At 37.8% G+C, this 24,677-nt stretch overlaps 1 protein-coding gene across 3 annotated transcripts in view; it reads left to right on the plus strand.

The window, feature by feature from the left end:
- Positions 1 to 24,677, plus strand: part of LOC128648395 (phospholipid-transporting ATPase ID) — a 381,201-nt gene that overhangs the window by 272,796 nt on the left and 83,728 nt on the right. For all 3 annotated transcript variants that reach the window (XM_053701018.1, XM_053701019.1, XM_053701017.1), the window contains exons 7-10: positions 7,946 to 8,018; positions 18,039 to 18,109; positions 21,141 to 21,223; positions 24,183 to 24,341. In XM_053701018.1, coding sequence (XP_053556993.1) covers positions 7,946 to 8,018; positions 18,039 to 18,109; positions 21,141 to 21,223; positions 24,183 to 24,341 — 386 coding nt within the window. The remainder of the gene's footprint in view (positions 1 to 7,945; positions 8,019 to 18,038; positions 18,110 to 21,140; positions 21,224 to 24,182; positions 24,342 to 24,677) is intronic.

Here is a 24,677-nt window from a genome sequence, read left to right on the forward strand (position 1 = left end):
TAATATGTGTATTAGTTCTCTCTCTGTGAGCGCTGTATAATATGTGTATTAGTTCTCTCTCTGTGAGTGCTGTATATGTGTATTAGTTCTCTCTCTGTGAGTGCTGTATAATATGTGTATTAGTTCTCTCTGTGAGTGCTGTATAATATGTGCATTAGTTCTCTCTGTGAGTGCTGTATAATATGTGTATTAGTTCTCTCTCTGTGAGCGCTGTATAATATGTGTATTAGTTCTCTCTCTGTGAGTGCTGTATAATATGTGTATTAGTTCTCTCTCTGTGAGTGCGCTGTATAATATGTGTATTAGTTCTCTCTCTGTGATTGCTGTATAATATGTGTATTAGTTCTCTCTCTGTGAGGGCTGTATAATATGTGTATTAGTTCTCTCTCTGTGAGTGCGCTGTATAATATGTGTATTAGTTCTCTCTCTGTGAGTGCTGTATAATATGTGTATTAGTTCTCTCTGTGAGTGTGCTGTATAATATGTGTATTAGTTCTCTCTCTGTGAGTGCTGTATAATATGTGTATTAGTTCTCTCTCTGTGAGTGCTGTATAATATGTGTATTAGTTCTCTCTCTGTGAGTGCTGTATAATATGTGTATTAGTTCTCTCTCTGTGAGTGCTGTATAATATGTGTATTAGTTCTCTCTCTGTGAGTGCTGTATAATATGTGTATTAGTTCTCTCTCTGTGAGTGCTGTATAATATGTGTATTAGTTCTCTCTCTGTGAGCGCTGTATAATATGTGTATTAGTTCTCTCTGAGTGCTGTATAATATGTGTATTAGTTCTCTCTCTGTGAGTGCGCTGTATAATATGTGTATTGGTTCTCTCTGTGAGTGCTGTATAATATGTGTATTAGTTCTCTCTGTGAGCGCTGTATAATATGTGTATTAGTTCTCTCTGTGAGTGCTGTATAATATGTGTATTAGTTCTCTCTCTGTGAGTGCTGTATAATATGTGTATTAGTTCTCTCTCTGTGAGTGCTGTATAATATGTGTATTAGTTCTCTCTCTGTGAGTGCTGTATAATATGTGTATTAGTTCTCTCTGTGAGTGCTGTATAATATGTGTATTAGTTCTCTCTCTGTGAGTGTGCTGTATAATATGTGTATTATTTCTCTGTGTGAGTGCTGTATAATATGTGTATTATTTCTCTGTGTGAGTGCTGTATAATATGTATTAGTATTAGTTCTCTCTCTGTGAGTGTGCTGTATAATATGTGTATTAGTTCTCTCTCTGTGAGTGCTGTATAATATGTGTATTAGTTCTCTCTCTGTGAGTACTATATAATATGTGTATTAGTTCTCTCTGTGAGTGCTGTATAATATGTGTATTAGTTCTCTCTCTGTGAGTGCTGTATAATATGTGTATTAGTTCTCTCTGTGAGTGCTGTATAATATGTGCATTAGTTCTCTCTGTGAGTGCTGTATAATATGTGTATTAGTTCTCTCTCTGTGAGTGCTGTATAATATGTGTATTAGTTCTCTCTCTGTGAGTGCTGTATAATATGTGTATTAGTTCTCTCTCTGTGAGTGCGCTGTATAATATGTGTATTAGTTCTCTCTCTGTGAGTGCGCTGTATAATATGTGTATTAGTTCTCTCTCTGTGAGTGCTGTATAATATGTGTATTAGTTCTCTCTCTGTGAGTGCTGTATAATATGTGTATTAGTTCTCTCTCTGTGAGTGCTGTATAATATGTGTATTAGTTCTCTCTCTGTGAGTGCTGTATAATATGTGTATTAGTTCTCTCTGTGAGTGCTGTATAATATGTGTATTAGTTCTCTCTCTGTGAGTGCTGTATAATATGTGTATTAGTTCTCTCTCTGTGAGTGCTGTATAATATGTGTATTAGTTCTCTCTGTGAGTGCTGTATAATATGTGTATTAGTTCTCTCTCTGTGAGGGCTGTATAATATGTGTATTAGTTCTCTCTCTGTGAGCGCTGTATAATATGTGTATTAGTTCTCTCTGTGAGCGCTGTATAATATGTGTATTAGTTCTCTCTGTGAGTGCTGTATAATATGTGTATTAGTTCTCTCTCTGTGAGTGCTGTATAATATGTGTATTAGTTCTCTCTGTGAGTGCTGTATAATATGTGTATTAGTTCTCTCTCTGTGAGTGCTGTATAATATGTGTATTAGTTCTCTCTGTGAGTGCTGTATAATATGTGTATTAGTTCTCTCTCTGTGAGTGCTGTATAATATGTGTATTAGTTCTCTCTCTGTGAGTGCTGTATAATATGTGTATTAGTTCTCTCTGTGAGTGCTGTATAATATGTGTATTAGTTCTCTCTCTGTGAGTGCTGTATAATATGTGTATTAGTTCTCTCTCTGTGAATGCTGTATAATATGTGTATTAGTTCTCTCTGTGAGTGCTGTATAATATGTGTATTAGTTCTCTCTGTGAGTGCTGTATAATATGTGTATTAGTTCTCTCTCTGTGAGTACTGTATAATATGTGTATTAGTTCTCTCTCTGTGAGTGCTGTATAATATGTGTATTAGTTCTCTCTGTGAGTGCTGTATAATATGTGTATTAGTTCTCTCTGTGAGCGCTGTATAATATGTGTATTAGTTCTCTCTCTGTGAGTGCTGTATAATATGTGTATTAGTTCTCTCTCTGTGAGTGCTGTATAATATGTGTATTAGTTCTCTCTCTGTGAGTGCTGTATAATATGTGTATTAGTTCTCTCTCTGTGAGTGTGCTGTATAACATGTGTATTAGTTCTCTCTCTGTGAGTGCTGTATAATATGTGTATTAGTTCTCTCTCTGTGAGTGTGCTGTATAATATGTGTATTATTTCTCTGTGTGAGTGCTGTATAATATGTGTATTATTTCTCTGTGTGAGTGCTGTATAATATGTATTAGTATTAGTTCTCTCTCTGTGAGTGTGCTGTATAATATGTGTATTAGTTCTCTCTCTGTGAGTGCTGTATAATATGTGTATTAGTTCTCTCTCTGTGAGTACTGTATAATATGTGTATTAGTTCTCTCTGTGAGTGCTGTATAATATGTGTATTAGTTCTCTCTCTGTGAGTGCTGTATAATATGTGTATTAGTTCTCTCTGTGAGTGCTGTATAATATGTGCATTAGTTCTCTCTGTGAGTGCTGTATAATATGTGTATTAGTTCTCTCTCTGTGAGTGCTGTATAATATGTGTATTAGTTCTCTCTCTGTGAGTGCTGTATAATATGTGTATTAGTTCTCTCTCTGTGAGTGCTGTATAATATGTGTATTAGTTCTCTCTCTGTGAGTGCTGTATAATATGTGTATTAGTTCTCTCTCTGTGAGTGCGCTGTATAATATGTATATTAGTTCTCTCTCTGTGAGTGCGCTGTATAATATGTGTATTAGTTCTCTCTCTGTGAGTGCTGTATAATATGTGTATTAGTTCTCTCTGTGAGTGCTGTATAATATGTGTATTAGTTCTCTCTGTGAGTGCTGTATAATATGTGTATTAGTTCTCTCTCTGTGAGTACTGTATAATATGTGTATTAGTTCTCTCTCTGTGAGTGCTGTATAATATGTGTAGTAGTTCTCTCTGTGAGTGCTGTATAATATGTGTATTAGTTCTCTCTCTGTGAGTGCTGTATAATATGTGTATTAGTTCTCTCTCTGTGAGTGCTGTATAATATGTGTATTAGTTCTCTCTGTGAGCGCTGTATAATATGTGTATTAGTTCTCTCTCTGTGAGTGCTGTATAATATGTGTATTAGTTCTCTCTCTGTGAGTGCTGTATAATATGTGTATTAGTTCTCTCTCTGTGAGTGTGCTGTATAACATGTGTATTAGTTCTCTCTGTGAGTGCTGTATAATATGTGTATTAGTTCTCTCTCTGTGAGTGTGCTGTATAATAACAGAATTTATGCTTACCTGATAAATTACTTTCTCCAACGGTGTGTCCGGTCCACGGCGTCATCCTTACTTGTGGGAAAATCTCTTCCCCAACAGGAAATGGCAAAGAGTCCCAGCAAAGCTGGCCATATAGTCCCTCCTAGGCTCCGCCCACCCCAGTCATTCGACCGACGGACAGGAGGAAAAATATAGGAGAAACCATATGGTACCGTGGTGACTGTAGTTAGAGAAAATAATTCATCAGACCTGATTAAAAAACCAGGGCGGGCCGTGGACCGGACACACCGTTGGAGAAAGTAATTTATCAGGTAAGCATAAATTCTGTTTTCTCCAACATTGGTGTGTCCGGTCCACGGCGTCATCCTTACTTGTGGGAACCAATACCAAAGCTTTAGGACACGGATGAAGGGAGGGAGCAAATCAGGTTACCTAAACGGAAGGCACCACGGCTTGCAAAACCTTTCTCCCAAAAATAGCCTCCGAAGAAGCAAAAGTATCAAATTTGTAAAATTTGGCAAAAGTGTGCAGTGAAGACCAAGTCGCTGCCTTACATATCTGATCAACAGAAGCCTCGTTCTTGAAGGCCCATGTGGAAGCCACAGCCCTAGTGGAGTGAGCTGTGATTCTTTCAGGAGGCTGCCGTCCGGCAGTCTCATAAGCCAATCGGATGATGCTTTTAAGCCAAAAGGAAAGAGAGGTAGAAGTTGCTTTTTGACCTCTCCTTTTACCAGAATAGACGACAAACAGAGAAGATGTTTGTCTGAATTCTTTTGTAGCTTCTAAGTAGAATTTTAGAGCACGGACTACATCTAAATTGTGTAGCAAACGTTCCTTCTTTGAAACAGTCCTATGTGGAAACAGCAATCGATTTTAGTTACTGTCTGCTAAAATCATCTTCCTCTCACAAACAGAAATCTTCATCCTTTTCTGTTTCAGAGTAAATAGTACATACCAGCACTATTTTAAAATAACAAACTCTTGATAGTAGAATAAAAAAACTATATTTAAACACCACATACTCTTAACCATCTCCGTGGAGATGTTGCCTGTGCAACGGCAAAGAGAATGACTGGGGTGGGCGGAGCCTAGGAGGGACTATATGGCCAGCTTTGCTGGGACTCTTTGCCATTTCCTGTTGGGGAAGAGATATTCCCACAAGTAAGGATGACGCCGTGGACCGGACACACCAATGTTGGAGAAATATGTATTAGTTCTCTCTCTGTGAGTACTGTATAATATGTGTTATTAGTTCTCTCTCTGTGAGTGCTGTATAATATGTGTATTAGTTCTCTCTGTGAGTGCTGTATAATATGTGTATTAGTTCTCTCTCTGTGAGTGCTCTGTATAATATGTGTATTAGTTCTCTCTCTGTGAGTGCGCTGTATAATATGTGTATTAGTTCTCTCTCTGTGAGTGCTGTATAATATGTGTATTACTTCTCTCTCTGTGAGTGTGCTGTATAATATGTGTATTAGTTCTCTCTCTGTGAGTGCTGTATAATATGTGTATTAGTTCTCTCTCTGTGAGTGTGCTGTATAATATGTGTATTAGTTCTCTCTCTGTGAGTGCTGTATAATATGTGTATTAGTTCTCTCTCTGTGAGTGTGCTGTATAATATGTGTATTAGTTCTCTCTCTGTGAGTGTGCTGTATAATATGTGTATTAGTTCTCTCTCTGTGAGTGTGCTGTATAATATGTGTATTAGTTCTCTCTCTGTGAGTGCTGTATAATATGTGTATTAGTTCTCTCTCTGTGAGTGCTGTATAATATGTGTATTATTTCTCTGTGTGAGTGCTGTATAATATGTGTATTAGTTCTCTCTCTGTAAGTGTGCTGTATAATATGTGTATTAGTTCTCTCTCTGTGAGTGTGCTGTATAATATGTGTATTAGTTCTCTCTCTGTGAGTGTGCTGTATAATATGTGTATTAGTTCTCTCTCTGTGAGTGCTGTATAATATGTGTATTAGTTCTCTCTCTGTGAGTGTGCTGTATAATATGTGTATTAGTTCTCTCTGTGAGTGCTGTATAATATGTGTATTAGTTCTCTCTGTGAGTGCTGTATAATATGTGTATTAGTTCTCTCTCTGTGAGTGTGCTGTATAATATGTGTATTAGTTCTCTCTCTGTGAGTGCTGTATAATATGTGTATTAGTTCTCTCTCTGTGAGTGCTGTATAATATGTGTATTAGTTCTCTCTCTGTGAGTGCTGTATAATATGTGTATTAGTTCTCTCTGTGAGCGCTGTATAATATGTGTATTAGTTCTCTCTGTGAGCGCTGTATAATATGTGTATTAGTTCTCTCTCTGTGAGTGCTGTATAATATGTGTATTAGTTCTCTCTCTGTGAGTGCTGTATAATATGTGTATTAGTTCTCCCTCTGTGAGTGTGCTGTATAATATGTGTATTAGTTCTCTCTCTGTGAGTGCTGTATAATATGTGTATTAGTTCTCTCTCTGTGAGTGCTGTATAATATGTGTATTAGTTCTCTCTGTGAGTGCTGTATAATATGTGTATTAGTTCTCTCTCTGTGAGTGTGCTGTATAATATGTGTATTAGTTCTCTCTGTGAGTGCTGTATAATATGTGTATTAGTTCTCTCTCTGTGAGTGTGCTGTATAATATGTGTATTAGTTCTCTCTGTGAGTGCTGTATAATATGTGTATTAGTTCTCTCTGTGAGTGTGCTGTATAATATGTGTATTAGTTCTCTCTCTGTGAGTGTGCTGTATAATATGTGTATTAGTTCTCTCTCTGTGAGTGTGCTGTATAATATGTGTATTGGTTCTCTCTCTGTGAGTGTGCTGTATAATATGTGTATTAGTTCTCTCTCTGTGAGTGTGCTGTATAATATGTGTATTAGTTCTCTCTCTGTGAGTGTGCTGTATAATATGTGTATTAGTTCTCTCTCTGTGAGTGTGCTGTATAATATGTGTATTAGTTCTCTCTCTGTGAGTGCTGTATAATATGTGTATTAGTTCTCTCTGTGAGTGCTGTATAATATGTGCATTAGTTCTCTCTGTGAGTGCTGTATAATATGTGTATTAGTTCTCTCTGTGAGTGCTGTATAATATGTGTATTAGTTCTCTCTGTGAGTGCTGTATAATATGTGTATTAGTTCTCTCTCTGTGAGTGCTGTATAATATGTGTATTAGTTCTCTCTCTGTGAGTGCGCTGCATAATATGTGTATTAGTTCTCTCTCTGTGAGTGTGCTGTATAATATGTGTATTAGTTCTCTCTCTGTGAGTGCTGTATAATATGTGTATTAGTTCTCTCTCTGTGAGTGCTGTATAATATGTGTATTAGTTCTCTCTCTGTGAGTGCTGTATAATATGTGTATTAGTTCTCTCTCTGTGAGTGCTGTATAATATGTGTATTAGTTCTCTCTCTGTGAGTGCTGTATAATATGTGTATTAGTTCTCTCTGTGAGTGCTGTATAATATGTGTATTAGTTCTCTCTGTGAGTGCTGTATAATATGTGTATTACTTCTCTCTCTGTGAGTGCTGTATAATATGTGTATTACTTCTCTCTCTGTGAGTGCTGTATAATATGTGTATTAGTTCTCTCTCTGTGAGTGCTGTATAATATGTGTATTACTTCTCTCTCTGTGAGTGCTGTATAATATGTGTATTAGTTCTCTCTCTGTAAGTGTGCTGTATAATATGTGTATTAGTTCTCTCTGTGAGTGCTGTATAATATGTGTATTAGTTCTCTCTCTGTGAGTGCTGTATAATATGCGTATTAGTTCTCTCTCTGTGAGTGCTGTATAATATGTGTATTAGTTCTCTCTCTGTGAGTGCTGTATAATATGTGTATTAGTTCTCTCTCTGTGAGTGCTGTATAATATGTGTATTAGTTCTCTCTCTGTGAGTGCTGTATAATATGTGTATTAGTTCTCTCTGTGAGCGCTGTATAATATGTGTATTAGTTCTCTCTCTGTGAGTGCTGTATAATATGTGTATTAGTTCTCTCTGTGAGTGCTGTATAATATGTGTATTACTTCTCTCTCTGTGAGTGCGTTGTAAAATATGTGTATTACTTCTCTCTCTGTGAGTGCGCTGTATAATATGTGTATTATTGTTTTCACTGCAGATTTACAAATGAGAAATGGATGAAAGTACAAGTAGGAGATATCATAAAGCTGGAGAATGATAATTTTGTCACGGTGAGCTAAATACATCCTTTGAGAATTACTGAATGTTATAGAGACTTTCGGCCACTTGCTCTGTTAATAACCAATACTAATGGTAATAGTCTGTTAATAACCAGCACTAATGGTCAATAGTCTGTTAATAACCAGCGCTAATGGCAATGTCTGTTCATAACCAGCACTAATGGTAATAGTCTGTTAATAACCAGCACTAATGCTAATAATGTGTTAATAACCATGACTAATGGTAATAGTCTGTTAATAACCAGTTCTAATGGTAATAGTTTGTTAATAACCAGTACTAATAGGTATAGTCTAATAACCAGTACTAATAGTAATAGTCTGTTAATAACCAGTACTAATGCTAATAGTCTGTTAATAGCCAGTACTAATGGTCAATATTCTGTTCATAACCAGCACTAATGGTAATAGTCTGTTAATAACCAGCGCTAATGGTAATAGTCTGTTAATAACCAGTACTAATAGTAATAGTCTGTTCATAACCAGCACTAATGGTAATAGTCTGTTCATAACCAGTACTAATAGTAATAGTCTGTTTATAACCAGCGCTAATTTAGTCTGTTCATAACCAGCGCTAATGGTAATAGTTTGTTAATAACCAGAACTAATGGTAATAGTCTATTTAATAACCAGTAGTAATAGTAAAAGTCTGTTCATAACCAGTGCTAATGGTAATAGCCTGTTCATAACCAGCACTTATGGTAATGGTCTGTTAATAACCAGCACTAATATTAATAGTCTTTTAATAACCAGTACTAATGCTAATAGTCTGTTAATAACCAGTACTAGTAGTAATAGTCTGTAAATAACCAGTACTAGTAGTAATAGTCTGTTAATAACCAGTGGTTAAAGAAAAAGATCAAAACGATAACTTGGACTAAGCCCATTTGTGATATATGGTTTTTATTTCTCCTGTGACATTTGCTTTTTCCCTTTAATGGTTTTATAAAAGGATGTTGACATTTTTTTAAGCTAATATGCGGCTAGGTAACGAGTTTTGCGTTATGATTGGTGCGGTACTAACTTGCAAGTTATTTGCACCGCTCACTTACCTACAGCGCTGGTATTACAGGTTTACAAAAACCCGGCGTTAGCAGGCAAGAAGTGAGCGTAGAGCAAAATTGAGCTCCACTTGAGCTCACTAATAGTAATAGTCTGTTAATAACCAGTACTTATGGTAATAGTCTGTTAATAACCAGCGCTAATGGTAATAGTCTGTTAATAACCAGCGCTAATTGTTATAGTCTGTTAATAACCAGCGCTAATGGAAATAGTCTGTTAATAACCAGCACTAATGGTAATAGTTTGTTAATAACCAATACTAGTAGTAATAGTCTGTTAATAACCAGTACTAGTAGTAATAGTCTGTTAATAACCAGCGCTAATGAGAATAGTCTGTTAATAACCAGTACTAATGGTAATAGTCTGTTAATAACCAATACTAATAGGAATAGTTTGTTAATAACCAGTTCTAATGGGAATAGTCTGTTAATAACCAGTTCTAATGGTAATAGTCTGTTAATAACTAGTACTAATGGTAATAGTTTGTTAATAACCAATAATAATAGGAATAGTCTGTTAATAACCAGCGCTAATGGGAATAGTCTGTTAATAACCAGTACTAATAGTAATAGTCTTTTAATAACCAGTACTAATGCTAATAGTCTGTTAATAACTAGTTCTAATGGTAATAGTCTGTTAATAACCAGTACTAATGGTAATAGTTTGTTAATAACCAGTACTAATAGGAATAGTCTGTTAATAACCAGCGCTAATGGGAATAGTCTGTTTATTAACCAGTACTAATAGTAATAGTCTGTTAATATCCAGTACTAATGTTAATAGACTGTTAATAGCCAGTACTTATGGTAATAGTCTGTTAATAGTCAGTACTAATGGTAATAGTCTGTTAATAACCAGCGCTAATGGTAATAGTCTGTTAATAACCAGCACTAATAGTAATAGTCTGTTAATAACCAGCGCTAATGGTAATAGTCGGTTAATAACCAGTACTAATAGTAATAGTCTGTTAATTACCAGCGCTAATGGTAATAGTCGGTTAATAACCAGTACTAATAGTAATAGTCGGTTAATAACCAGTACTAATAGTAATAGTCTGTTAATAACCAGCACTAATGGTAATAGTATGTTAATAACCAGCGCTAATGGTAATAGTCTGTTAATAATCAGTACTAGTAGTAATAGTCTACTCTGTTAATAACCAGTACTAATGGTAATAGTCTGTTAATAACCATTACTAGTAGTAATAATCTTTTAATAACCAGTACTAATGGTAATAGTCTGTTAATAACCAGTACTAGTAGTAATAGTCTGTAAATAACCAGTACTAGTAGTCTGTTAATAACCAGTGGTTAAAGAAACTAGAAGACATACTATTGTCAACAGTAGACTTATACTAAAAGATTATGTTTGTTATTGTTTATAAAGTTAAATGAGGAGGAGGTATATTATAGCCACCAATGAAGCTCAGTCACTAAAAAACACAGAAATTTGTATGCAAAGTGAGGCAATCTCTTGCTAAGTACTGAAGCATGATGTAATGGAATCTACTGTCCTCACCAATGATAAACTGCTAATTGTGAGATCTATCTGTACATTTTATTGTAAACCTTACTGATTGGTACACTTGAAATCGCAATGTTTGTAATATGTATTTCACCTCCTACATCCTCAATAAAAAGTTAATTTTAAAAAAAACCCAGTGGTTAAAGAAAAAGATCAAAACGATAACTTTGACTAAGCCCATTTGTGATATATGGTTTTTATTTCTCCTATGACATTTGCTTTTTCCCTTTAATGTTTTTATAATTGGATGTTGACATTTTTAAGCTAATATGCGGCTAGATAACGAGTTTTGCGTTATGAGTGGTGCGGTACTAACTTGCAAGTTATTTGCACCGCTCACTTACCTACAGCGCTGGTATTACAGGTTTACAAAAACCCGGCGTTAGCAGGCAAGAAGTGAGCGTAGAGCAAAATTGAGCTCCATACCGCATTCCAGCGCTGCGGTAAGATGGTTTTACATGCTCGTGCATGATTTCCCCATAGACATCAATAGGGAGAGCCGGCTGAAAAAAACCTAACACCTGCAATATAGGCGCATAAAGCTCTGTAACGCAGCCCCATTGATTCCTATGGGGAAAGAAAATTGATGTTTACACCTAACACCCTAACATAAACCCTGAGTCTAAACAACCCTAATCTGCCGCCCCCGACATCGCCGACACCTACATTACACTTATTAACTCCTAATCTGCCGCCCCGACATCGCCGCCACCTACATTTTACTTATTAACCTCTAATCTGCCGTCCCAACATCACCTCCACCTACATTATACTTATTAACCCCTAATCTGCTGCCCCCAACATCGCCGACACCTACATAATGTTATTAACCCCTAATCTCCCGCCACCAATGTTGCCGCAACCTACCTACACTCATTAACCCCTAATCTGCCGCACCCAACGTCGCCACCACTATACTAAATTTATTAACCCCTAAACCTAACCCTAACACCCACTAACTTTAATGTAATTAAAATAAATCTAAATAAAACCTACTATTAATAACTAAATAATTCCTTTTTAAAACTAAATACTTACCTGTAAAATAAACCCTAAGCTAGCTACAATATAACTAATAGTTACATTGTAGCTAGCTTAGGTTTTATATTTATTTCACAGGTAAGTTTGTATTTATTTTAACTAGGTAGAATAGTTACTAAATAGTCATTAACTATTTACTAACTACCTAGCTCAAATAAATAAAAATTTACCTGTAAAATAAAACCTAACCTGTCTTACACTAACACCTAACATTACACTACAATTAAATCAATTACATAAATTAAATACAATTAACTAAATTACAAAAAACAAACACTAAATTACACAAAATAAAAAAAGAAATGATCAGATATTTAAACTAATTACACCTAATATAATAGCCCTATCAAAATAAAAAAGTCCTCCCAAAATAAAAAAAAACCCTACCCTAAACTAAACTACCAATAGCCCTTAAAAGGGCCTTTTGCGGGGCATTGCCCCAAAGAAATCAGCAAGCATTTTAGCAGATGGCTGCTTTTAACTTTGGCTGAACTCGGGAGCTGATAGATCTGCTGCCTATCGCTTCTCAAACATATAATTCAAGCCTGAAATTACAACTGTCCTGCAGATTACTACTTGTAGAACGGATCTATGTGTGTTTTTTCACTTTTGAAACCCAGCCAAGCAGACCGGAATAAGTGGGGAACGCAGCAGAGGCCTAGTAACAGACCTGGCTCCTTATTTACCCTCCCTGAGTCCTGATAAGTCAGGAATAACAGCCGTATGCACTGTCCCGATCTATTGTATGATATCCTGAACTAGGAGAAACTTCAAAATATAAGGAACCATCTACTACAATACTAAACCTAGCGATACCTCCCACAGTGAATCACTAATATTTCCTATTTACAATGGAAGGACTTAACAGATGGGAGAGGCAGATTACCATGCTCTTGGACGACCATTTTAAAAGTCTGGAAGTGGAACTTCGCAGGTTAGTTGCAACCCCGCAGCATGATTCCGACACTCATCTACCAACAACGGGCCGCACAGTAACTGATTCTCATGGTGGTCTTTTCCTCCCCTCGGCAGACCTACCTCGTGAAGAAGCCCCCACTTTATGCCCCCAGATGGACTGCTTGAGGGCAATCTCTGATAGTCACATTGATGTCCCGGCACCCCAGGCTGAGAGAACTGTACCAGCAGTAGCATTACTTAACTCTCCTGCTCTGCCGCTGACCGCTCAAACACCACTACTGTCTGCAGGGGAAATGGAGACTCTCCCTGGCTCATTGCAGGATCACCCCTCCCGGTTCAACACCTCTGGGACAGTTAGCATGGATTCTGAGGGGAGGACCCCCTTTACACCCCCAACACCAGAGCTCCCTTACATTATTAGTGGGGCCGATCTTGCTTGTTCCCTTCTGGCCTCCGATGAGAGAGGAGGCAAACGTAGAGGAGACTCATGTTCTAAGGAGCCGGAGATTACATTTCTTCACCGTGAGACTGTCACCCGATGTGGATCGGCAACTTTAGTTCTTCCTAGGGGTAATCTGGGAGCAGAACTAGGTTGTTTCCCTGAGAGACAAATCATATCGATCACATTGAGCCTATGGGGCCAGCAAATCTCTTTTGCAGGACACCACACTATCGATACATTCCCTGGCACCCGGGATGATCGACACGGAGTGGGTTAAGCAGGAGACAGAGACTATTCCATACCACAAGACTGGGATTGCAAAATTGTAATACCGTTATGGTGAACTTTTACCTTCACTAAGAAGCATCCCTATTAGAGTCTAAGACCTAGATTTGGAGTTTGGCGTTAGCCGTGAAAACCAGCGTTAGAGGCTCCTAACGCTGGTTTTAGGCTACCGCCGGTATTTGGAGTCACTCAAAATAGGGTCTAACGCTCACTTTTCAGCCGCGACTTTTCCATACCGCAGATCCCCTTACGTAAATTGCGTATCCTATCTTTTCAATGGGATCTTTCTAACTCCGGTATTTCGAGTCGTTTCTGAAGTGAGTGTTAGACATCTAACGACAAAACTCCAGCCGCAGGAAAAAAGTCAGTAGTTAAGAGCGTTCTGGGCTAACGCCGGTTTATAAAGCTCTTAACTACTGTACTCTAAAGTACACTAACACCCATAAACTACCTATGTACCCCTAAACCGAGACCCCCCCACATCGCCGACACTCGAATAAATTTTTTAACCCCTAATCTGCCGACCGCCACCTACGTTATCCTTATGTACCCCTAATCTGCTGCCCCTAACACCGCCGACCCCTGTATTATATTTATTAACCCCTAATCTGCCCCCCTCAACGTCGCCTCCACCTGCCTACACTTATTAACCCCTAATCTGCCGACCGCAAAGCGCCGCCACCTACGTTATCCTTATGTACCCCTAATCTGCTGCCCCTAACACCGCCGACCCCTGTATTATATTTATTAACCCCTAATCTGCCCCCCTCAACGTCGCCTCCACCTGCCTACACTTATTAACCCCTAATCTGCCGACCGGACCTGAGCGCTACTATAATAAAGTTATTAACTCCTAATCCGCCTCACTAACCCTATAATAAATAGTATTAACCCCTAATCTGCCCTCCCTAACATCGCCGACACCTAACTTCAATTATTAACCCCTAATCTGCCGACCGGAGCTCACCGCTATTCTAATAAATGTATTAACCCCTAAAGCTAAGTCTAACCCTAACACTAACACCCCCCTAAATTAAATATAATTTTAATCTAACAAAATTAATTATCTCTTATTAAATAAATTATTCCTATTTAAAGCTAAATACTTACCTGTAAAATAAATCCTAATATAGCTACAATATAAATTATAATTATATTATAGCTATTTTAGGATTAATATTTATTTTACAGGTAACTTTGTATTTATTTTAACCAGGTACAATAGCTATTAAATAGTTAAGAACTATTTAATAGCTAAAATAGTTAAAATAATTACAAATTTACCTGTAAAAGAAATCCTAACCTAAGTTACAATTAAACCTAACACTATGCTATCAATAAATTAATTAATTAAATAAACTACCTACAATTACCTACAATTAACCTAACACTACACTATCAATAAATTAATTAAATACAATTCCTACAAATAAATACAATTAAATAAACTTGCTAAAGTACAAAAAATAAAAAAGAACTAAGTTACAAAAAATAAAAAAATATTTACAAACATAAGAAAAATATTACAACAATTTTAAACTAATTACACCTACTCTAAGCCCCCTAATAAAATAACAAAGCCCCCCAAAATAAAAAAATGCCCTACCCTATTCTAAATAACTAAAGTTCAAAGCTCTTTTACCTTACCAGCCCTGAACAGGGCCCTTTGCGGGGCATGCCCCAAGAAGTTCAGCTCTTTTGCCTGTAAAAGAAAAAATACAATACCCAAGCCCCCCAACATTACAACCCACCACCCACATACCCCTAATCTAACCCAAACCCCCCTTAAATAAACCTAACACTAAGCCCCTGAAGATCTTCCTACCTTATCTTCACCTCACCGGGTTCAACGATCTGTCCAGAAGAGCTCCTCCGATGTCCTGATCCAAGCCCAAGCGGGGGGCTGAAGAGGTCCATGATCCGGATGAAGTCTTCATCCAAGCGGGAGCTGAAGAGGTCCATGATCCGGATGAAGTCTTCTATCAACGGCATCTTCAATCTTCTTTCTTCCGGATCCATCTTGCAGACCTCCGACGCGGAACATCCTGCTGGCCCGACGGACTAACGACGAATGACGGTTCCTTTAAGGGACGTCATCCAAGATGGCGTCCCTCGAATTCCGATTGGCTGATAGGATTCTATCAGCCAATCGGAATTAAGGTAGGAATATTCTGATTGGCTGATGGAATCAGCCAATCAGAATCAAGTTCAATCCGATTGGCTGATCCAATCAGCCAATCAGATTGAGCTCGCATTCTATTGGAGCTCAATCTGATTGTAGCTATATTAGGATTTATTTTACAGGTAAGTATTTAGCTTTAAATAGGAATAATTTATTTAATAAGAGATAATTAATTTAGGGGGGTGTTAGTGTTAGGGTTAGACTTAGCTTTAGGGGTTAATACATTTATTAGAATAGCGGCGAGATTGGGTCGGCAGATTAGGGGTTAATAATTGAAGTTAGGTGTCGGCGATGTTAGGGAGGGCTGATTAGGGGTTAATACTATTTATTATAGGGTTAGTGAGGCGGATTAGGGGTTAATAACTTTATTATAGTAGCGGTGCGGTCCGGTCGGCAGATTAGGGGTTAATAAGTGTAGGCAGGTGGAGGCGACGTTGTGGGGGGCAGATTAGGGGTTAATAAATATAATATAGGGGTCGGCGATGTTAGGGCAGCAGATTAGGGGTACATAGGGATAATGTAAGTAGCGGCGGTTTACGGAGCGGCAGATTAGGGGTTAATAATAATATGCAGGGGTCAGCTATAGCTGGGGCGGCAGATTAGGGGTTAATAAGTGTAAGGTTAGGGGTGTTTAGACTCGGGGTACATGTTAGGGTGTTAGGTGCAGACGTAGAAGTGTTTCCCCATAGCAAACAATGGGGCTGCGTTAAGAGCTGAACGCAGCTTTTTTGCAGGTGTTAGGTTTTTTTTCAGCTCAAACAGCCCCATTGTTTCCTATGGGGGAATCGAGCACGTTTTTGAGGCTGGCCGCTTGTGTAAGCAACTCTGGTATCGAGAGTTGAAGCTGCGTTAAAAATGCTCTACGCTCCTTTTTTGGAGCCTAACGCAGCCTTTTTGTGGACTCTCAATACCAGAGTTATTTTTATGGTGCGGCCAGAAAAAAGCCGGCGTTAGTTTTTCGGGTCGTTACCGACAAAACTCCAAATCTAGCCGTAAGTTTGTTATGTTTTAAAGTTGTGGTATGATATAACTCATCAAGATAAATTTCCAATTAAAAGACACTGCTGGCCAATTAGATAAATTAGATTATTGCTCATACTGTATGTGACTTGATATATTAACATCAATATTTCCCAGTTCCGTTTTCTCGGTCATGCATTTAAATAATACTAATAGAATGTTCTTAATGTCTGCAACATGCTTGATAAGGCTAATTTACATTTTAGTCTCAAATTCCAACTAAGATAGTCATATCAACTAAGCTCCCCTTAGTTTAAATTGTATAAGTTGTGTGCGGTAGAGTTTTCCCTGCTTTATCCACGGATCATTAAATTCTTCATAATATTTGTTAATGCTGGTGATAGTTTATTATCTCACCATAAGGTTCACAGTTTTACACCCTCACACTCGATATATCAACCTCCTATACATAGAGCTACTTTGGATGTGTTTCTCTGTTTGTGCCACTAAATACTATTGCTACGATGTGCTATACATATGTTTTTTAGACTAAGGTACCCTTTAGTTCTCTGCCCCAAAACTATACCACCTAGGTTATCCTGAGCGTAAATTGCAGATGACCCCTGTCTTATAGCCCTTTATGCCCTGCCTCTAGAGCATTCGAAACCCCAGTATATCCTATATTGTTGGCGGTGGTTAAATGGGGGAACATTTCGCCATGAGGTTAACAGTACTAATATATAAGTTTAATCCTAACCTATTTTCTAATTAATGCCTGTTAAGATGTGAGAATATATATTGGGGCTGAACTCCCTTTTAGGTACACTTGTAGTGTGTATATAAACTTTAAAGTTAGTTGACAATCGTTGCTGGATGTATATCTGATATGGTATTCTGTTCCCCCCTAGTTTATATACAATTAACTCCATTGCCGGTTACTCTTAACTTCACAGTTCACAATTAACTTTATATATACTAATGTTATAATAGGCATTGTGTTATACTATATGTCTTACTCTCTCCACTTTCTTGTAATGATGGTTCCTATATAAAAGCATTTTCTATATTTCATATCCCTTGCACCCCCCATTTTACATATACTGAATGGTCTACAGTCCAAAAGTGGCTGTTTTGCTCCAAAAGGGGGAAAGTATTGCTTGTTATTTGGACTTTTTTTTGTATAAAGGGATTAATGTATTGTAAAAAATGAGGTTGTTTATTTATATTCATACCTGTTATTATATGCATGAATACTGTGTACTCTCAAGTTTAATATGTTGTACTCTATTACTGTGCTGCTGATTATAGCATTGTACGACGTTCCTGATATATATGTATCTGAAAGCTAAACCTCAATAAAAAATCATTTAAAAAAAAAAATGTTAATAAAAGTAAATTGGAAAGTTGTTTAAAATTGTATGTTCTATCTGAATCATGAAAGGAAAAAAAATGTGTTTTATGTCGCTTTAAATTAAATGTTAGTTGCTATTTATTTATACAGTAAAATACAGCTGACTGTGTTTTATCTGTTGTATCTGCCTGACCAGTATATGTTTGCTGGGCCTGTGTCCCCGTTATCTCATTAATCTTCTGTATTTAGGCAGATCTGCTGTTACTGTCCAGCAGTGAACCCAACAGCCTCGCCTACGTAGAGACGGCAGAACTGGATGGGTAAGCCATGTGCTCTTGTTTTGACCTGTCTGCCTGTTATGTTATAAGTGTGTGATAACATCACTCATTACACACCTGTGTTTTATAGGCAATACCTGGGAATTTTTAACCCTTACATTCTTAAATCTTCACAAAGTTTGTATATAGCGCCATCTTGTGTCACAGTCAGTGTGAATGAAAAATTTAAAAACAACAGATAAGAGGCCACAAGGAACTATTATATACTTATTATCAAAATTGATGGTAAATTCTGTAACAATTTAGCAATTTACAACTACAGTGGATTAACTTAGATAAATAAATGTAACAATGAATGGCTCATTAATAACAAAGATGCATCATATACAGTGTACAATTAGCAGTATACTTATATCACTTCAAAGTCAGCAACATCAACTCAAGGAATCAGGACAGGCAATGGTCATAGAGATCTAAGATACAGAACAAAAATGCAAATTACATTATGTAAATAATGACAGGACATTAATCCCAATTTTTTTTTTAACTATGATATTAAGATAGTAATTAATAAAAAGGGGTCCAATCTATTTCTCTATTCATGCCTTTAGGTTCCAGGGTATCGAGCTTAAATATCCAAAATGTTTCACATTTTGCAATATTAGATGCAAGGTACTATCTGCACCTGTAGCCCACCATTTTCTATCTGCAGGCCATCAGGTTAACCAACTTAGGTTCCAGGTTATCGAGCAAATCCGCACCCCCAGACGTGGGGGCAATAGGGAGCTATTGCTCAAACAGCGTGAAACATTTTGGATATTTAAGCTCGATACCCTGGAACCTAAAGGCATGAATAGAGAAATAGATTGGACCCCTTTTTATTAATTACTATCTTAATATCATAGTTAAAAAAAATTTTGGGATTAATGTCCTGTCATTATTTATATAATGTAATTGTCATTTTTGTTCTGTATCTTAGATCTCTATGACCATTGCCTGTCCTGATTCCTTGAGTTGATGTTGCTGACTCTGAAGTGACATAAGTATATCGCTAATTGTACATTGTATATGATGCATCTTTGTTATTAATGAGCCATTCATTGTTACATTTAGTGAAGCTTTAAGAATGTAAGGGTTAAAAATTCCCAGGTATTGCCTATAAAACACAGGTGTGTAATGAGTGATGTTATCACATGATTAAGGGGCACGGCCCCGAAACGTCGTGACTTTGTTTGTTCCTGTTCCTTTTGTACACAATAAAATAAGGAATTTTGCAAGGAGACCACCTTGTTTGTTTTTCATACTATTGCCTGCAAGTTGGCAGTTACTTGCACCGGTCTCCTGTTTCCTGGGTCTCAGTGCTGGATACTACTGTTTTTTGCATGCTATGTTATAAGTATCACAGGGACTGCTGTTGTTAAACGTTTCTTACACATAGCTCCTCACTGTCTCTAATACAGGGAGTGCAGAATTATTAGGCAAATGAGTATTTTGACCACATCATCCTCTTTATGCATGTTGTCTTACTCCAAGCTGTATAGGCTGGAAAGCCTACTACCAATTAAGCATATTAGGTGATGTGCATCTCTGTAATGAGAAGGGGTGTGGTCTAATGACATCAACACCCTATATCAGGTGTGCATAATTATTAGGCAACTTCCTTTCCTTTGGCAAAATGGGTCAAAAGAAGGACTTGACAGGCTCAGAAAAGTCAAAAATAGTGAGATATCTTGCAGAGGGATGCAGCACTCTTAAAATGGCAAAGCTTCTGAAGCGTGATCATCGAACAATCAAGCGTTTCATTCAAAATAGTCAACAGGGTCGCAAGAAGCGTGTGGAAAAACCAAGGCGCAAAATAACTACCCATGAATTGAGAAAAGTCAAGCGTGCAGCTGCCAAGATGCCACTTGCCAGCAGTTTGGCCATATTTCAGAGCTGCAACATCACTGGAGTGCCCAAAAGCACAAGGTGTGCAATACTCAGAGACATGGCCAAGGTAAGAAAGGCTGAAAGACGACCACCACTGAACAAGACACACAAGCTGAAACGTCAAGACTGGGCCAAGAAATATCTCAAGACTGATTTTTCTAAGGTTTTATGGACTGATGAAATGAGAGTGAGTCTTGATGGGCCAGATGGATGGGCCCGTAGCTGGATTGGTAAAGGGCAGAGAGCTCCACTCCGACTCAGACGCCAGCAAGGTGGAGGTGGAGTACTGGTTTGGGCTGGTATCATCAAAGATGAGCTTGTGGGGCCTTTTCGGGTTGAGGATGGAGTCAAGCTCAACTCCCAGTCCTACTGCCAGTTTCTGGAAGACACCTTCTTCAAGCAGTGGTACAGGAAGAAGTCTGCATCCTTCAAGAAAAACATGATTTTCATGCAGGACAATGCTCCATCACACGCGTCCAAGTACTCCACAGCGTGGCTGGCAAGAAAGGGTATAAAAGAAGAAAATCTAATGACATGACCTCCTTGTTCACCTGATCTGAACCCCATTGAGAACCTGTGGTCCATCATCAAATGTGAGATTTACAAGGAGGGAAAACAGTACACCTCTCTGAACAGTGTCTGGGAGGCTGTGGTTGCTGCTGCACGCAATGTTGATGGTGAACAGATCAAAACACTGACAGAATCCATGGATGGCAGGCTTTTGAGTGTCCTTGCAAAGAAAGGTGGCTATATTGGTCACTGATTTGTTTTTGTTTTGTTTTTGAATGTCAGAAATGTATATTTGTGAATGTTGAGATGTTATATTGGTTTCACTGGTAAAAATAAATAATTGAAATGGGTATATATTTGTTTTTTGTTAAGTTGCCTAATAATTATGCACAGTAATAGTCACCTGCACACACAGATATCCCCCTAAAATAGCTAAAACTAAAAACAAACTAAAAACTACTTCCAAAACTATTCAGCTTTGATATTAATGAGTTTTTTTGGGTTCATTGAGAACATGGTTGTTGTTCAATAATAAAATTAATCCTCAAAAATACAACTTGCCTAATAATTCTGCACTCCCTGTACTTTCTCATTGCTACTCACGTCACATAATAACTTTTGTCATATGTTACAGAGAAACTAACTTGAAAGTGAAACAGTCTCTGACCGTGACAGGAGATCTTGGGGGAAACCTGGCAAAGCTATCACAGTTTGATGGTTAGTTAAATAGATATCAATTTGTTTGTCTATCTATCGGTCTGTCTATTTGACTGTTTGCCTGTCTGTCAGTCTGTCTATTTGCCTGTCTGTCTATTTGCCTGTTTGTCAGTCTGTCTATTTGTCTGTCTGTCTTCTTGTCTGTCTATTTGCCTGTCAGTCTGTCTATTTGCCTGTCTGTCAGTCTGTCTATTTGCCTGTCTGTCTGTCTGTCTACTTGTCTCTCTATTTGGCTGTTTGTCTGTCTATTTACCTGTATGTCTATTTGCTTGTCTGTCTATTTGCTTGTCTGTCAGTCTGTCTATTTGCTTGTCTGTCAGTCTGTCTATTTGTCTGTCTGTCTATCTGTCTATTTGCCTGTCTGTCTGTCTCTCTGTCTATTTGTCTGTCTATTTGCCTGTTTGTCTATTTTCCTGTCTGTCTATTTGCCTGTCTGTCTATTTTCCTGTCTGTCTATTTGCCTGTCTTTCAGTCTGTCTATTTGCGTATCTGTCAATTTGTCTATTTGCCTGTCTGTCAATCTGTCTATTTGCCTGTCTGTCTGTCTATTTGCCTGTCTGTCAGTCTGTCTATTTGCTTGTTTGTCAGTCTTTCTATCTATTATTTATAAACTGACAACATTTTATGCAGCACTATACAGCAATAATTTTAAATATTGAAACTGTTTATGTTTAAAACTGCATAAATCTCTGTTTTAGGCAACTTCACAAACTTTTTTAATAGCTGAAACTCAGATTGTTCTGGTTGAGACCTTTATCGCTTTATGCACCTTGTTTAGTTTACTTTCTGACACCACACAACGTCTTTAACATTGTAAAGAATATTAATTCTAGATAGTAACTAATTAGATTTCTATTTCTATGTATATTATTACGAAAATGACCTAAGCAAAGACTAGTGTTTTTAAAAAATGGTCTTTGAAATGACATGGAAATCAAAATGACACTTTTATGATTCAGATATTGGGTACATACAGATACAAAACCCTTTGTCCAAACTACTTGGGACCGGAAAATATGTGGATTTGTACCATATATATATATTATAACAAATGAAATGATGGATATCTAATTTGCATATCTTACCCAGAGTTCTCTGGCGCATTGGTAACAATGTATACAGAATACTTCTGGGGAAAAGCAAGCGGGTATACTTGCCTAGAGAGAATTTGTATCTACAGTTGTGTTTATAAATTTACATACCCTGGCAGAATTTATGATTTCTTGGCCATTTTTCAGAGAATATGAATGACAACACAAAAACTTTTCTTTCACTCATGGTTAGTGTTTGGCTGAAGCCATTTATTATCAATCAACTGTGTTTACTCTTTTTAAATCATAATGACAACAGAAACTACCCAAATGATCCTGATCACAAGTTTACATACTCCGGTTCTTAATACCGTGTATTGCCCCCTTTAACATCAATGACAGCTTGAAGTCTTTTGTGGTATTTGTGGATGAGGCTCTTTATCTTCTCAAATGGTAAAGCTGCCCATTCTTCCTGGCAAAAAGCCTCCAGTTCCTGTAAATTCTTGAGCTGTTTTGCATAAACTGCACGTTTGAGATCTCCCCAGAATGGCTCAATGATATTGAGGTCTGGAGACTGAGATGGCCACTCCAGAACCTTAAATTTATTCTGCTGTAGCCAATGACAGGTCGACGTGGCCTTGTGTTTAGGATCATTGTCATGTTGGAATGTCCAAGTACATCCCATGCGCAGCTTCCAGGCTGATGAATGCAAATTTTCCTCCAGTATTTTTTGATAACATACTGCATTCATCTTGCCATCAATTCTGACCAAATTTCTTGTGCCTTTGTAGCTCACACATCCCCAAAACATCAGCGATGCACCTCCGTGTTTCACAGCAGGAATGGTGTGCCTTTCAGCATAGACATGGTTGACTCCTCTCCAAATGTAGCGTTTATGGCTGTGGCCAAAAAGTTACATTTTGGTCTCATCCCTACAAATGACTTTGTGCCAGAAGGTTTGAGGCTTGTCTCTGTGCTGTTTGGCTTTATTGTAAGTGGGATACTTTGTGGCATTTGTGTAGTAATGGCTTTCTTCTGGCGACTCGACCATGCACCCCATCTTTCTTTAAGTGCCTCCTTATTGTGCATCTCGAAACAGCCACACTACATGTTTTCAGAGAGTCCTGTATTTCACCTGAAGTTATTTGTGGGTTTTTCTTTGCATCTTGAACAATTTTCCTGGCAGTTGAGGCTGAAATTTTAGTTGGTCTACCTGACCGTGGTTTGGTTTCAACAGAACCCCTCATTTTCCACTTCTTGATTAGAGTTTAAACACTGCTGATTGGCATTCTCAATTCCTTGCATATCTTTTTATATCCCTTTCCTGTAGTATACAATTCAACTACCTTTTCCCACAGATCCTTTGACATTTCTTTTGCTTTCCCCATGACTCAGAATCCAGAATCATCAGTGCAGCACTGGATGAAAGATGCAAGGGTCTGTCAGGAGTCCAGAAACCCATTGACCTTTTATACACACACACTAATTACAAGCAAACAGATCACAGGTGAGGATGGTTACCTTTAATAGCCATTCAAACCCCTTTGTGTTAACTTGTGTGCATGTTATCAGGCCAAAATCACCAGGGTATGTAAACTTTTGATCAGGGTCATTTGGGTAGTTTCTGTTGTCATTATGATTTAAAAAGAGTAAACACAATTGATTGATAATAAATGGCTTCAGCCAAACACTAACCATGAGAGAGAGAGAAGTTTTTGTGTTATCATTCATATTCTCTAAAAAATGGCCAAGTAATCATAAATCCTGCCAGGGTATGTAAACTTATGAGCACAACTGTATGTTGTGGGCGGAGCTTGTGGCGTCTGTGCGATGCTAACTTACAGTTCTATATAACATTAGTGGTACTGTGCATGTGTCTGGGGCCCACTCATATAATAAAACAGCTATATCTGATGTTGTGTCACCAGGGGAAATTCTGTGTGAGGCTCCCAATAACAAGCTGGACACATTCACTGGGACGTTGACCTACAAAGAGCAGAAATACTCTCTGGACAATGGGAAAATCTTGCTGCGCGGCTGCACATTGAGGAATACGGATTGGTGCTTCGGGATGGTCATCTTCGCAGGTCTGAAGAATAACTATTTGTGTTGTCGCTCACATGACCCCCTATTGTCATTGTCCCTGCTAGTCACACTATACCCTTATGTTATGCTCCCTGTCACTCACACAACCCCTATTGTCATTGTCCCTGTTAGTCACCGTGTCCCTTTATATTATGCTCCCTGTCACTCACACAGCCCCCTATTGTCATTGTCCCTACTAGTCACATGACCCCTATTGTCATTGTCCCTGCTAGTCACACTATGCCCTTATGTTATGTTCCCTGTCACTCACACAGCCCCCTATTGTCATTGTCCCTGCTAGTCACACTATGCCCTTATGTTATGTTCCCTATCACTCA

The sequence above is a fragment of the Bombina bombina genome, chromosome 2, assembly GCF_027579735.1.
Source record: "Bombina bombina isolate aBomBom1 chromosome 2, aBomBom1.pri, whole genome shotgun sequence".
NCBI classification, from domain to species: Eukaryota; Metazoa; Chordata; class Amphibia; order Anura; family Bombinatoridae; genus Bombina; species Bombina bombina.